The following is a 16,388-nucleotide window of genomic DNA, read 5'->3' on the forward strand; positions in this document are numbered from 1 at the left end:
CGGGTTGCATAAGTGTGCACACCCTTTAATAATGGGGCAAGGAGCTGTGTTCAGAATAAATCGGATTCCAACTCATGTTCAAAAGTAAATATCATACACAAATTAACCTCAGATAAAGTTCAGCTGTTTCTGTAGGATTTTCTTGACATCATCCTGCTTGAAATGGTCCACAAAGAGTTTACAAAGCATGTACGTGATTTCAGGAGAGGGGTACAAAAGAATGAATTTTCAAAATATTAATGTTTAGAAGTCTACCATGAAGGCCATCATCAACAAATGCAGGAAATGGGGCACCACGGTGACATTACCAAGAACAGGACGTCCCTCCAAAAATGACAAAAGTACAAGTCAAAAACTGTTCAGAAAAGCTGCCAAGAGACACCTTATCTCAAAACCCTTTCCCAAACCCCATCCCACAGACAAACACACACACACACACACAAAAAAACATCAACCAAGCCTGCCTAAGTTTTGCCGACGCCATGTGTTATAGTCTGATAATACCATATTTTTGGGCATAATTCTAAAATACATTTTTGGCACAAAAACAAGACAGCTTATCACCAAAAGAGCACCATACCCTACATGGTAAAGCATGTTGGTGGCAGTATCATGCTATGGGGCTGCTTCTTTTCAGCTGGGACTAGGCCTCTAGTCAAGATAGAGGGAATCATAGATGGCTCCACATACCAATCAATCGTAGTACAAATCCTGCAGGCGTCTGTTAGACAGCTGAAGATGATGAAAAAATTCACCTTCCAGCAAAATAATGACCCAAAGCACAAATCCAAGTCAAAAAAGGAATGGCTTCAGAAGAAGATCAGTGTTTTGGAATGGCCCAGTCAGAGCACAGACCTAAATCATATCGAAAACCTGTGGAATGACTTGAAGAGGGCTGTGCACAGGAGATCTCCTTCACAATATGATAGATCTGGGGCATTTTAAGCAAGAATAGAACGAAATTGCCAAATCAAGATGTTGTTGGCAGACTCTTACCCAAAAATACTGCATTCTTTAATGCTTTAGCAAAGTATTAGTCAAGGTTTGTGCACAAAGCTGTGTTTTTTTTCTTTTTTTCAGGGGTGTGAGACTTTTCACTGAAGATCCACAAATAGGCAACAGATATGCCACGTTAATTCACTCATTCCAAAAACTCCCTCTGCAGACTTCTGCTACACTGTTCCATCCCAAACACTAAAAAGCTACCTTTGACAAGGAGGAGGGAGGGGCCAGGCTGTGAGGACACATGCCTGGCACGGAGTTGTCTAATCAGTGGGAGAGAGCAATAAAGGAGTGGCTGGAAGCACCAGAAAGATGTGCACTTTATGTTTGACTTATGTTCGTGTGTTTGTATTATGTTCTATTTATTATTAAATATTACATTTGTTACAGTGGTGCCAAAACCCAGGAAGGATGAGGGACATGCTGTCGGAGAGCCCTCACCGCTGTGGGAGGATCGGCGGTGTTGGAGCGGTTGCCGGGGAGGCGGAGGTGTGGCTGTCATCCACCTAAAAAGGGGAGGCGCTGCAGCCGTCCACAGGGAGTTCAGTACCATTGCCTGTCATGGCGGATCGCTTCCCAGCTGGCTGAGAACCAGATGATAGCATGTCTGGGGACCAGATAACCTGTTTTTTTTCTCTCTCTCACACTTGACCCTTCTCCTCATCTCTCTTTTAGCTCACAGGATACAGGATGAAGAATGTGTGGCCGGAAGGCAGCACCTCTCCTCCCAAAAGAGGAGGAGGGGGTGTAGGCCTGAATCTGGCAATGCGAACAGCCCTTGGTCAACTCCAGGGTCAAATAAACAGGAGCCGCACACAACCGATGCAGGAACTTATCAATATAAGGTATTGGATAGGCATCAAATTGCAAAACTCTGTTCAATTTGCATAAATCACCACAAGAACAGACCGCTCTGTCTGCCTTGCATTTTCCTAATTGGTCCTGAACCACTTTTTTGTGATCAGGTAAGCTATATGGCTGGCTATGTACAACCACGCCAGGAGTCTCTTTAACAACATTATCAAGAAACAATAACAATATTGAAAAATAACAACATTACCAAGAAACAAATGATAATTACTTCCTAAACCTCCCACCAAGATGATAATTAATAGAGGATGAAAGTAATGTAGCACAGACCATTTATCAGGTCACAATCAAGATGTAATGATGTTCCTACTGAAAATGAGCAAAGTAAACCAATCTCTAAAGGAAACCACCCTGATAGACCTCCACCCACAGAAAACAGTTACAGTTGGTCTCCGGTTTCTTAACAACCATGGTATCTTTTGACTCAAGTGTTGCGTCATCTTGACATCAATACTGACGTCTGTTGGGGAAAAAACCTGTGATTCCTCATGTGGTTTTATGTCAGTTATCACATGAAGAGCTCCTGCAGGTGTCAGATAGGCCTATGAACACTTCACTTAAGTAGAACACTTATAAATTATATTATTAGTAGTCAAACTTGTCTCTTTACAATAGGAACATTCTGAGTTTGAATCCAGATGATGCCACATTTTACAAAGAAAATAATTAAGGATTGTTTATTTAAGCACAGAGAGGCATAAGGACGACTTTCTACAAACATTAACACTTGTATTATTTACAGAAGAAAAAAATTTGGTGGTGGGTACAAAGATAAACAACAGAAGGTGAAAAGATATGAAAATCCATTGTAGAAAGTACAAAGCAGGACAATCAATACACCATGAAGTAATAAATGGGACCCCGATTTGTTTGAAACTCCACACAGATAGTAAACAAAGCTCAGGATCAATCCAGGGTCCCAACAATTTACACATAATAGTGAAATCTGTGGATATAATTAATGTCATTTTGATTGAGGAAAAAGAAAGAAAAAAAAAAAGACAGAGTGAAAGAACAAGTTCACTCTGTCACTTTACTCCATGTCTTATTTGCACTCATAATTGATTACAAATAACTGATTATCTGCTGGTAGTAATGTCCTCAGCATTACAAGAGTTTTTTTTGTCATTACTATTCCCCCAAAACATATATTTACAGTTGTCATTTCAAATATTATTTTCTGTCTCAGCCCAAAGTCAATATGACCCGTGAACAGTAAATCCATTGCCAAGTAGCGAACAGCGCACAAAGTAAAATAATACTAATAGAATAAAGGCGAAATGTATGCATGTTCAAAATAACAATACACTTTAAGGCTTTCTTGTTAGCAAACAACTACACAAGAATATACTAATGTTTACATGAAGGCTGGACTGGTTATAAAATGTTATACCATTGAAGATGTTAGTGGCCATGACCCAGTCTACAACAAATCTCTTTTAAAGTATTCTGAGTTGAAGATCAAGACCAAACAGTACAATTCTTTTACTACCATTCTTTCAAAAGGTACGTTTTACTGTGGTTATTATTTATGAAATCCGAATAATCAGAACACACACTGCTTATCTGTAAAAAGTTATCAACAAAGTGCTGCATAAGGCATTATTACAGACATGGTGATTTTTGTAATAGTAATTCGGTAACGCTACAGTGGTATGGCTAAGGAATTCACACAGAAAAGTAATGAACGGGTGCAGCACATCACCTTACATAATGCTTTGTGACACTGGGCCTCATTTATCAATCTTTTAGTAAAGGTGTGTGTAAATGTTCCATAAGCCAAACCAAACAAAAAATTTCCATTGGATTTACAAAAGTTTGGGAAACGCTTCAACTGTAAAGTGCAAAGTGCATTCCCAGCACAGCTCATTTGCATGTAGTGACGCCCATAAATGCCATAAAAGGTCAAGTGCACAGACAGCTGGGAGCACGAAATGAACAGTCAGGGTAAAGTGGAAGGTAGTTTGAACATATTTGACAGACCGACCCGTCCTCTGTTAATACGGCACCATTTCGTTCGTCATAATTGAATGATTTGTTTTATTTATTGCTCTTAATTTATGGGTTTGTGTTGGCTTGCTTTCTTTATATTCTTTAATTAATTCCAATAATATAAAACTACTGGTTTTCATAAAATGTTCTTGATGGTACTCTTAGTCCCGACCTAATGAACTAGCATAAGGATGTGTTTTTGATAGAGACTCCGAAGCGCTTTTATAAGGGCGCCTGTTAAATTCTGTAAATGCAATAGAAATAAGTAGTTTACTCTTGACAGTATATTCCTAATATAAAAGTGCAGTAATCCATGCAAATGATATGATTTGAAGTCGATCGAGTCGAGATTTACATCAGTTAGTCTTTTTATGCATCAATTTACACACACCCAGGAGCACGAGTATGATACGAACGATTTTATTTCTAGGATTTTCATGATTACCAAATTTCTTGTGTAAACGCTCATACACATGATTTATAAATAAATTTGTTCATATCAGTTTAATAAATGAGGTTCATTGACCAGTGTTAAAAGTGCCACCGCTGAGATGTACTTCTTATAGAACAAGTGTACTCGTGGAAGTTAGACATTGTAAGGTACAGTAGGATTACATTGTAAAACTACTGGAGACTAAGAGTGACTCTTGTAACAAGCCCGTTTAATAACGTTCAAGCGGGTTTTCAAACCAAATTACTGAATTTGACATGGCTTTCACTTTGAAAATAGTGAGTTGTAAGCAGGAACTTTGACATGCAGAAAATCTATTAGTAGTAGGTTCAATTATCATACCTTTTGTGTTAGTTACAGTTACTCACAGTCCTGTTCACAGAATAACATTTTCACATTGCAGCATGTTATGATCATCAGTCAAAAACAGTTCTTATTTAAGTTTAAAGTGTCAAAGTGCACCTTTTAAATCACACACACACAATTTTAAAATAAAGCTAAAAGTTACCAGTAAATAACAGTCACAACTGCGACAGGATTATTTCATTTCTCTAATTACTTTACCGAAATGTAGCCTAGAAATACTAATTAGTCCACAGGCATGAGATTGGCTCCTTTGATCAACATGGTTGTTCTTCCTGAAGCATCCAATTTTCCAACTGCTGAACAATCATGTGTAACTGAAAAAATTGACTCTTTTTTAAATGAATTTTAAAGCTAAACAGTTAACGTGAAGGTAAGCAAGAGGACAATCGTTTATAAAGTCAATGTATGAAAATATAAAGTACAAAAATACAGTCTTCAGATTCCTCACAAGTTCCTCAGGAGAAGATACGGTGAACACACTATGTGGAGCTCGCATTTTCCACGTCATTTTCCAAGTCACGTCTGTCCTGGTCTTCTGCAACCTCCTCCACCAAACTTACAAAGTTATACGACTCCGTCACAGGATGAGGAGCTGGGTGCTGAGGGAAGTCACTGAAAAGAAACTGCAGAAAAAGAATCTGGCTTTTTAACATTGTTTATATACAGTGTGTATATAAGGGGGCACTTCAAGTGCAATATTAACATCATAAACTGTGTGGAAACAGTGAGAACAATTGATTTTTGTTTAATGATAACCATTTATTTATGTTGCTATCTTAGAAAATCCCTTTTGCCAATTTTCACCAAATATCACTCAGAACTCAGACTTTTAAAGGACGCAACTGGTTTATATATATATATATAAAAAAAATAATAAAATAAAAAAAAAAAATCTATGCATGAGCTTCCTTGTAAATTAAACTATCAGTAAAAAAAATTGTTGCAAAATGTTGCATATCTCTTTCCAATACATTTCATTTTATTGCTAGGGAGCAGTGGTGGCTCTGGGTCTGGGTTACTGATCAGACGGTCAGGGTTAAATCCCGAGCACCGCCAAGCTCCCACTATTGGGCCCTTGAGCACTATTGGCTGACCTTGCACTCTGACTCCAACTTCCTAACAAGCTAGGATATGTGAAGAAAATAAATTAACTGTGCTATAATGTATATGTGACAAATACAGGCTTCTTCTTCTTCTTCAGTAGGCTTTTCTTTAAAAAAATAAATAAATAAAAAGGTTTTGCCTTATCATCAACCACTATTACAAGGTAAAAAGACTGAACTAATCCATTATTGAGGTCAGCTTTCTTTTAATCAATATCATTTTCTTTGTAATATAAAATCTATTAGCTAACATTGTACAAAGATTTTTAATTAATTATTTTTTTTTTATTACTGGGACTGTTAGTTACTGTAGCAAGCCTGCTATCTTAGTCTACACTTTTTTTTCTTTTTTTTTGACATTTAGCAAAGTGAGAAACAGCCTTGTGCAAAGAAATTTCAGTTTAACAGCAATGCTGACATATCTCAAACTACATCAGTCACTTTAAAGGACAACTGCAGATAACAGCAGCTCTCGCTGAATGTATGCTGCAACTCTCAGACACACTGATTAGGCACACAGTAAGACGATTTCTGCACATTGATCATTTATGTCTCTGCACTTTTTAGGGACATTAGATCATTAGGTTATATGGACGACACGCTGGGAAAATCCTGCTGTATGTTGCCGAGGCTTAATTCTGAAAAACGGCCAAGGCAGACAGAAGAAAATCAATCAAAACTGATCTTTATGGCCCATTAAAAGTTTTAATCTGGCCCACTTAAAGTAACATTTTTTGTGGAACTTCAATGAATAAAAAAAAATTGAGGAAAGAGAAGAGTGTCTAGTGTCTGTGCCTGGAGCAAAATATAACCATAATCTCAGTATCATAAACTCAGCTACTAACAAAAATGTTTTCAGTAAGTAATTCTTCATTATCAAGCTAACCATTTGACATATAATTCCAGTAAAGTCCAAAGATCATGTTGTGTAAAAAAGTAGCCAGTTTAACAAACGCAGCAGTAAACACAGTCTGCCTAATAGACATCAAAGACCTTGTAGCTAAGTGTGATTTTCTTGATACAGTGAATATTCACACTTTGATCAGGCAACAAGAGCGAACAATGAGCAGTTTTAAATGTATCGCATATTAAAGTACATGCAACTGAAATCAATAAATAGCGGTTGCTTGACATGTTGGTGTGTCTCAGTGAAACTGGAATGGAACATATTTCAGCTGTATGTAGTTTCACAACTTCATACAGAAAAGGTCCTGTATGACATGTGCTAAGAGCAATATTTTTCATTACTCAGCACAGACTTTGGTTTTTTTTTTTTTTCTTGTGGTGACTGATGTTTTGGTGCAATAAAAGTATTTGATGAAGAGACCTGTCTTGTGCGAGTTTCACTCATCCCTAAGAAACACATCAGACGGGCGTTGGGTGGACACAGCTCGGAGTCAGAATGATTATATACACTTATTTGAAAATATTACTTACGAACCTCTCAGTACAAACATGTTCCAAATTTTCATATGTTAAAATTAAGGTAAGTGTACCTCTTCAAAGTGTTCAGGGATGTCCAGAGGGGGCTGGAGCAGTGCTTTAATCCTTTTGTGATGTGTGTAAAAAAAATACAGGAAACTTCCCACGATGGCCAATCCTATTAAAGTTAGCACACCGAACATGATAACACGCCAGTTTCGCTGTTTGGCTGATGGGGGAAAAAAAGAGAAAAAACAAAAGAGAGGAAACAAGAGTGTTAGAATTTCCAGTATGAGCAGGATCCACCCAGTATGTGCAGAAAAAGAGGAAGCCTTTATTTGTCACATATACAGTCTCCTCCAAAAGTATTGGAACAGCAAGGGCAAATTTTTTGTTTCTGCTATACACTGAAGACATTTGGGTTTGAGATTAAAAGATGAAAGACAATAGATCAGAACTTCAGCTTTCATTTACTGGTATTTACATCTAGATTTGCTAAACAACTTGGAACGCAGCACATGTAGTGGCAGACTACCCAATTTTTAGGTTAGCAAAAGTATTGGAACAGACAGTCTTTAAAAAAAGATAGCAAGAGATTAAACATAGTAAAACATATCTGCAAGTAGCTTCTCAGGCATGAAAGTGCTACATAGCACCACCTTGGGGTCAACGGTGCCAATGATTTGTCTGACCTCAGGACACGGTCCTCAATATAGCTTTCAAATTCTGTATCGATACAATGAAGCACTGCATATGACCTCACATTTTGGCTATTTCACCATCAATGTCTGGCCTCTCTCATTGCAGATTTCAAAAGCAATACATGACATTTAACTGGGGGTCTCCAAGGAATCACATGACAAAGACATCATGATTTTCGGTCAAACAGTTGGAGTTATAAGCACTTATTTTTGATAATTTTACAGACTGAAATCTTTGTAGTGCTTGTGAACGCTGAAATTATTCATTAATATAGGAGTTTAAGTGCAGTTCAAGCAACCTTTAGTGTGTCTACATATTTTCTTATACCTACAAAGGTTTCAACAAACTTTGTGAGTAAAAATACACTAATGATGAAAAAAATAGACATTCATAAAAATAAAAAAAATGCACAATTTCTTCTACAGAACAAATGAAGGGAGACATCTGTTAAAATATCAGGTTTCAGAGCTCAGCGCACTTTGTTTAACATTCTAGTAGGAAAGGTTTTGTAAGCTGTACACACATGGTAGACCTTAACATTCCTTTTTTTTTTTTGCTTCCCGCAGGTCTGTAAGCATGTATGATTCTGAATTCAGTTTGATGAGTCAATGTCATTTTTACACGATTTTGTGAATTCATATAGACATCTGTTTGCGTGCTATAAGTGAACGGTTTTGAATATCAAAAGTCCATCTTTCATTCGTGCAGTTCGGTCTGAAGATAATCCGAGCCAAAAGTGGTAAGGATTGAACAAAAATTGAAGGTTGTGAAGTTTTGAAAGTTATTCAGGAAACACTAAATTGTTCACAAAATACAAAAGGTAGCCATAATTTTTTTTTTAACATCAGCTGACATTAGAACCTTCTAAAGAATCACAGGAAACATGAATCATGATGCTAAACCAAACGCTTCAAAAGTAACGGGGAAAACACATCTTTCCTTATTATAGCGCCACCTAATATTAATCTCGATACATGATTCTTTAGGTGCCTGTAGATTTTGTTGTGAAAATGTCAAAGCATTGCTGAGATATAGCCAAACACTCTGTTTTGTGTAATAGCAGAAACAACAAAAGGAGCCATGTTCTAAGTTGTAGATGTACATACCAGGAAATGAATGCTGAAATTCTGATCAATCATCTCATATTCATCTCATATATAGCAAAAACAAAAGAATTTACCTTGCCACTCCAATACTTTTGGAGGGGAATGAACATTACAGTACAGTGAACTCACTACAAAGTTGGGTTCAGAGCGTAGGGTCAGACATGATATAGTGCCCCTAAAGCAGATAGGGTTAAGGGCCTCGCTCAAGGGCCGAACAGTAGCAGCTTAGTAGTGCTGGGGAATGAACCCTACTGAGCTTCTGATCAGTAAACCAGAGCCTTTAACTATTGAGCCACCACTGTATGATCTCTGATGCATTTGATTAAATTAATGCACACACTGAAGTTTTCTAATATCAAGTTTCGGTCTAAAATGACACAAAATTGATGCAGTTGTAACAGTTACCTTAAGAACTGCACAAAATCCTGGGACAACTCACATGTTTCAGGGATCACTGTACATACTTCACGGCTGGGCTTTCCATGGGGCTTTTCGTAAAGCAGATACTCGACCTGGAAGCAGTATTCCTCTCCCGATTCAAGGTCTTTAAAGACGAGGTGGTCGGAATTGAAAACCTGGAAGTGTTAATAAAAAAAAATTAAAAAAAAAAATCTCATTACATACTTGTACATAAGTGTTTTTGTGGAGCGCCTTAAGCCAAATGAAAGTAAAAAGGCATTTAGGCAACATATCAGAATGAATGCACAAACAATGGTGAGTGTTCTATGCACTGACAAAAAAAATGGAGAGGTGGCTTGATCTCAAACAGAAAGGTAAACTGGCAACAGGAATGCACGATCAGTGTTAGGACATGCATTTGTGTGACTGGAGTGTGACAGATGGTCATCGTTAAGCTAATCAACCAGCTGATTGGATATTTCTCTGTACCGTCAACTTGGGATGGTAGTTACAACCATCGACTCGGATAAGCAAGGTGCAAACCATCAACAAGGTAAGCCTCAACAAAGAATAAATGAAGTATAAACTTTTTTTTTTTTTTTTTTAGGGAGAAATTCTTGTGGATGCAATAGCAGATGGCATAGCAAAAGATATAACTAATGTTATAATACAACTAAAGAAATCGCTAACCTAGCTAATTTACATACAGTCATGTGAAAAAAATAAGTACACCCCATGGAAATCGTTGCTTTTTTTTTTTTTTTAAACATATTTGGACAAGCAAACATTTGATCCTCTTTGAAACAGTGCCTTTTAATGAAGTTGATATACTTGAACATAACCACAAGGATAATAAATAGCTTTTATAATCATTTATTCAACAGAAATATCAATAGCTGTGATATTCTTCTGTGGAAAAAGTAAGAACACCCTTGGACTCAAAAGCTAGTATTACCCCCATTAGCAGAAATAACTTCTTGAAGGCGTTTGGTATAATTTTCCACCAGCCCCTGACATCAGCTTGCTGGAATTTTTGACCACACTTATATATATATGGGGGGGGGGGTAAATCACCACAACCACCACTAGTGTGTAGTATCCACCTGGATGACAGTAGAGTATCCCTACTCTTTACGAGAAGTATTCTGGGATTTTTTTTAATGACCACAGAGAGCCAGGACCTCGGTTTACATCTCATCCGAAAGATGGTGCTGTTTTTACAGTATGGTGTCCCCATCACTTTACTGGGGCATTAGGCCCCACCAAATGGTGAACACCACCTGCTGGCTTCCCTAATACCACTTCCAGCAGCAACCTTTGGTTTCCCCAGGAGATCTCCCATCCAGGTATTGGCCAGTCTCAACCCTGTTTAGCTTCAGTGGGAAACCAGTTGAGAACTGCAGGGAGATATGACTCTGGCAACTTCAGGACAGATGACCTCACATTACCTTCAATTACTCTTTAATATGATGCAAAATTCAAAGTCGAATCAATGAATGCAAGATGTCCAGTCTAAGAGGCAGTGAACAGAGGCTGTTACACTGAGGCGGCTCTGGCTCAGGTGGTAGCGCGGGTTGTCCACTAATCGCAGGGTTGGCGGTTCGATTCCCGGCCCACATGACTCCACATGCTGAAGTGTCATGTGGCCAAGACACTGAACCCCAACTTGCTCCCGATGGCAAGTTAGTGCCTTGCATGGCAGCTCTGCTACCATTGGTGTGTGAGTGTGTGAGTGTATGTGTGAATGGGTGAATGAGACACAGTGTAAAACGCTTTGGATCAAAGCGTTATATAAGTGCAGACTATTTACCATGGCCAAAACAACTCTATCTTTGATTCGTCTGTCCAGAGCACATTGTTCCAAAAGACCTGCTCTTTGCCTATATGCTCATTGGCAAACTGTAGTCTTGCAAAGGCGCTTTCATGGCACACCTCTCATGGCAGGTCAAATTTCTGATTGTAAACACATGCACTTTGACGCCAACAGCTGCAAGACTGACTTGCAGATCCTGTGATTAAATTTGGGGGTTCTTGGAGACTTCTGTTTGCATCAGACAGTCTGCTCCTGGGCTGAATCTGCTGGGACAGCCAGTCCTGGACAAATTGGCAGTTGTTTGAAATCTAGCGCCATTTGTAGATTATTTTCCTTACAGTGGAATGATGTATTTCAAATAATTTTGAGATCTTTGTAAATCCCTTGCCAGACTCATAGGCATCCACAACCTTTTTTCTGAAGGCCTTTCAGAACTCTCTAGAGCTTATCATGATGACACCACATGCCTCAATAACAAAGGGAACACCAGACACTAGATATGAGAGGGGTATAAATAAGACAGGTTCCACCTGCACTCCCTAAGAAGGTTCTAATCACTGGCCCCCGATCTTCAGCACCTGATTCTAATTTTATGGATTTGGTGTGATAAATGTAGGATGTACTTAATTTTTCCATGTGACTGATTAATTTAAATTGTGCGTTTTTTGTTCATCTAAATTGTGAAAATTACTACAAAATGTCAATTTTATGTGACATTCAATAAAGTGCAGCACCTTTATTAATAGGCACTGTTTCAAAGAGGATCAAACGTTTGCTTGACCAAATATGTAAAAAAAAAAAAATAAATAAAAAAAGCCAACAATTTCCATGGGGTGTACTTTTTTCCCCCCAGTGTAGCTATTCATGTACCTCAACTGAACTAACGTTAGTATATAACATGGCTTGGTAGCTAAACACAGGCTGTGTTCACACGTAAAAACATTTTCTGATAAAAAACGCTGGTTGAAGCATTTTTTCATATTTAAAAAAGAAAAAAAAAAAAAGCTGTTCCAAAATGCAGTAGAGAGCAGTGCAGTGTTTGAAAGCATAGTCTACTCCAAAGTATTATTATGTAAAACAGGTTTAAAAAAAAAAAAAAACAATTAAAAAAAAAAAAATTATTGTGTGTCAACACAGCTGTAGGGCGCTTCAAAGAAGAAGGGCGGACTGTCCCTGACAAAACGTTTTCTTCCCAGTTCCTGCAGTGTACTCTCACTGGAATACAGTGAGAATGAGAATGTAGTTATGTTTTGGATCATTGTCTAACGTCTGTCAGATAACAGATATTAAGAAAACCTGATTGTCTCTGCCAGAAAGCTTAAAATGGGCCGTGGTTGGATCTTCCAGCAGGACAATGATCCAAAACATACATAAAAATCAACACATAAATGGTTTACTGACCACAAAATCAAGGTCCTGGCATGACCATCCCAGTCCCCTGACTTGAATCCCATAGAAAAATTGTGGGGTGAACTGAAGAGGTGAGTCCACCAGCATGGACCTCAAAATTTAAAGGATCTGGAGCGATTCTGTATGGAGGAACGGTCTCAGATCCCTCGCCATGTATTCTCCAACCTCATCAGGCATTATAGGAGAAGACTCAGAGCTGTTATCTTGGCAAAAGGTCGGTAGCACAAAGTATTGACTAAAAGGGTGCCGATAACTGTTGCACACCTATAACTAAAAGGTTTTTTTTTTTTTTGCTAAACCTGTGTGTTTGCAATTGTTTGATATCTATGAAAGCAGAGTATTTTTGTGATTTTTTTTTTTTTTTTTTTAAAAGATCAAAAGGTTCAACAATAAAGACAATTTTTCACAGCCTTCTTTGCTCATATTTACCAAGGGTGCCAGTATTAGTGGAGGGTGCTGTATTTGAATGGGTCCAAATATACTTTCATTAACTCTCAAACATGTTACTTGGTGAAATAAATAAGACTTTTGAAGTGTTGCCAGCTGTCCTTCGCAAATATTGCAAGGATAATGGTCAAAAACAACATGGGGGAGAAATGAACATTTTTATATTAAAATTAATAATTTCAAATCCCCCAACCACCTCCACCTAGAACGCAGACAACACCTAAGACCTCTGAAAACCTAGGGGAAACTCTTACATTTAATGGAAATGGGGCAGTGATGTTTTCCTCAGCAGCTAAATTTTGACACATAGCATTTAAATAACACGTATTACTGTAGAAATCTTTTAGGTCAGAAGGTCTTGATTAATTTTGTATCTGAGGCAATAGTTACAGCTGAAAGACAAATCACAGGTTTATATTAACGTTCTAATTTTGAATACATCATCAGATAAAAAATATGTAGTGTAGTTCTTTAATAAAACAAAACAACGCAATTTAAAATATTTATAATAATATTCATTATCTTTAACACTTTTTAATCCTTTTCCTACAGCAGCACAACACAAGTGTTGTATTCCTTAGTTAAGGGAATTTTATACATCAGAACTAATGCTCATTTACAATTCATAATTATAATGCTCCTCCACTGGCAAACTGGTTACTGAATTTTGCAAATCAGTACTTTTTTATCCTAATTATTCCAAGTAATTCAATTAATTCAAACAATTTAATTTGCTATGTCCAATTTCTAAAGTGATTGTTTTTAGTCCCACGGAGTCAATATTTTCAGGGTATGCATGTACTTCTCACACAACATACCCGTTTGTTTTTAGTGCCGTTTCTTTTCCAGTACAGTGGTTTGAAGCTGATATGTCGACCGTTCTCCTCCTTCACACTCTGGTCTCTGTGTTTCATCAACAGGTGCACCTTGTCTGTCTCCACCTTCAGCTCTATTATAGGAGCACATGTGTGAACTGTGGAACAAACAGAGTCAGTAGTGAGGTTTAATTCCACATATCATACATTGGTTAGGGTGAAGCAGATAGCATGTTGAAGAAAACATTAAGCAAGCTTATATTATTTGCTTGCTAATGGAGCATGTAATATGGTGTTTTTTTTTGTTTTTGCTTTAAACACAGCCTGTTTCAGAATATGAATTCTAACAATTCCATACAATCAAATAAATTTTTCAATATACACTGTATGGCCAAATATTTGTGGACACATTACCATCACCATATGTGGTGATGGGGTTCTTCCACCATATGTGGTTCTTCCCAAAACTGTAGCTACAAAGTGTGAAGAGCACAACTCTGTGCAACTTTTTATGCTGTACCAATTTCCCTTCACTGGAACGAAGAGGCCCAGACCTGTTCCAGCATGACAATGCCCCTGTGCACAAAGTGAGCTCTATGAATACATGGTGTGTGAAGGTTGGAAGAAGGTGAAAGACCTCGATTGACCTGCACAGAGCCCTGACCTCAACCCCACTGAACACCTTTAGGATGAACAGGAACGCCAGCTTCACCCCAACATCAATGCCTGACCTCACTAATGCTCTTGTAGCTGAATGAACTCAAATCTCCACAACCACGCTCCAAAATCGAGTGGAAAGCCTTCCCAGAAGAGTGGAGCTTATTATAAACAGTAAAGGGGGAACAAATCTGGAATGGGATGTTCAACAATCACATATGGGTCTGACGGTCAGGTGTCCACAAACTGTTGCCCATTTAGTGTATTATTTATTGAATTGCATTGTTAATTGCAAATAGGTGCTACAAAATGATATCAGTTTTTAGGTAGCAGTAGAAGGGACTATTCAGACCAATAGTAAACTTGTACTTTTGTATCTAGAAATTTAATGTACAGTTTCTCTAATTTATGTCACAGACTTTTAATGTTTTCCATTTGACTCACCCACATGCATATAATAAAACAAACAAACAATAAATGATGAATACTGTTATGCGTAGGGAAAATAAAGATGGCTTACGGTGTGCACATTGGACTAGCTTTGACATCTCCCAGTCTGATGTTTGGTTCCCTCTCTCTGATCGCACACGAAATCTCTTTCCATAGAAATCCTCAGCAGCTGCTGTGAAGTTGAACATCCTCTGAGGGCTGTTGTACACGCCAGACCAGTCACTCAATGTCCTAAGTTTTTGAAAAAGTAATTTTATTACATATTCAAAATAAGTTTGTGATGCCATGACATTAACCCAGATCTAATGAATTGTTATAGACTGTAGTGAAGAGTTTACTATACACTGTTCATTATTTCTGCTCCTACTGATGCTATGAACAGTGCCACTAGAAAGTTTACAATTTTCTGTGTGCCTGCATAAATTTGCCCATGTGAAATGAGATGATCTAAGTATTAAAACTAGATAAAGAGAACACAATTAAACAAATGACAGAACATTCATTTGTTGAGCAAAATCTTGTCGAAAATGTATGTGAACCTCTAGGAGTACGTTAAATTAAAGGTGTAATTGAAGTCAGTTCAAGGGGATGGCAATCAGGTAAGAGTTTAGAACCCCATGGTTCAAGAACATAAATTGGGTCACTTCACTATGAAAGTCTGGTCTTCACCACACACGTTTATGGAAGTGTGCCATGACTCCAGCTTCCTGAGGACACCAGTTATCAACGCTCACCAAACTGGAAAAAGTTACAAAACCATTTCTATAGAGTTTGGACTCCACCATTCTTCTGGGAGGCAAATGATACACAAATGGAGGAAACTCAGCACCACTGTTACTTTCCCAAGGAGTGGTCGTCCAGCAAAAACTGCTCCAAGGGCGAGAAAAATAATATTATGGGAAGTCACAAAGAACCCCAGGGTAGCATCAAAGCACTTACAGGCCACTCTTGTATTGAGTAATGTCAATGTTCATGAGTACACCATCAGGCAAACAGGGATAGCAAAGAGGAAGTCATTACACTGCAAAAAGAACACTGCTGTCCATACGAAGTTTGTTCAAGACAACATGGATAAGGCAGAAATCTATCAGAAGAACGTTCTGTGGACCGATGAATCAAAGATAGAACATTTTGGTTTAAATAAAAAGCACTGTGTTTGGAAAAAACCAAACGATGCAACAACACGAACCTCATCGGTTTGGGGCTGCTTTGCTGCCTCCGGCCCTGGACAGCTTGTCGTTATTCATGGATCTATGAATTCTGGATTGTACCAGCAAATTCTACAGGGGAATGTCAGGGTATCTGTCCACGAACTGAAGCTTACCCATAAGTGGGTCATGCGGCAAGACAACCACCCTAAGCACACAAGTACAGTATGTCTAT

General features: G+C 38.0%; 1 protein-coding gene across 1 annotated transcript in view; it reads right to left on the bottom strand.

Moving 5' to 3' along the window:
• Positions 1–2,535: 2,535 nt before the first annotated feature.
• Positions 2,536–16,388, bottom strand: part of ifngr2 (interferon gamma receptor 2) — a 16,330-nt gene continuing 2,477 nt past the window's right edge. Inside the window, exons 3-7 of the mRNA NM_001360777.1 lie at positions 15,076–15,236; positions 13,902–14,056; positions 9,454–9,589; positions 7,281–7,435; positions 2,536–5,304 (exon numbers count right to left, since the gene is read on the bottom strand). Coding sequence (NP_001347706.1) covers positions 5,161–5,304; positions 7,281–7,435; positions 9,454–9,589; positions 13,902–14,056; positions 15,076–15,236 — 751 coding nt within the window. The 3' untranslated portion in view covers positions 2,536–5,160. The remainder of the gene's footprint in view (positions 5,305–7,280; positions 7,436–9,453; positions 9,590–13,901; positions 14,057–15,075; positions 15,237–16,388) is intronic.

The sequence above is a fragment of the Ictalurus punctatus genome, chromosome 6, assembly GCF_001660625.3.
Source record: "Ictalurus punctatus breed USDA103 chromosome 6, Coco_2.0, whole genome shotgun sequence".
In the NCBI taxonomy this organism is placed as follows: domain Eukaryota; kingdom Metazoa; phylum Chordata; class Actinopteri; order Siluriformes; family Ictaluridae; genus Ictalurus; species Ictalurus punctatus.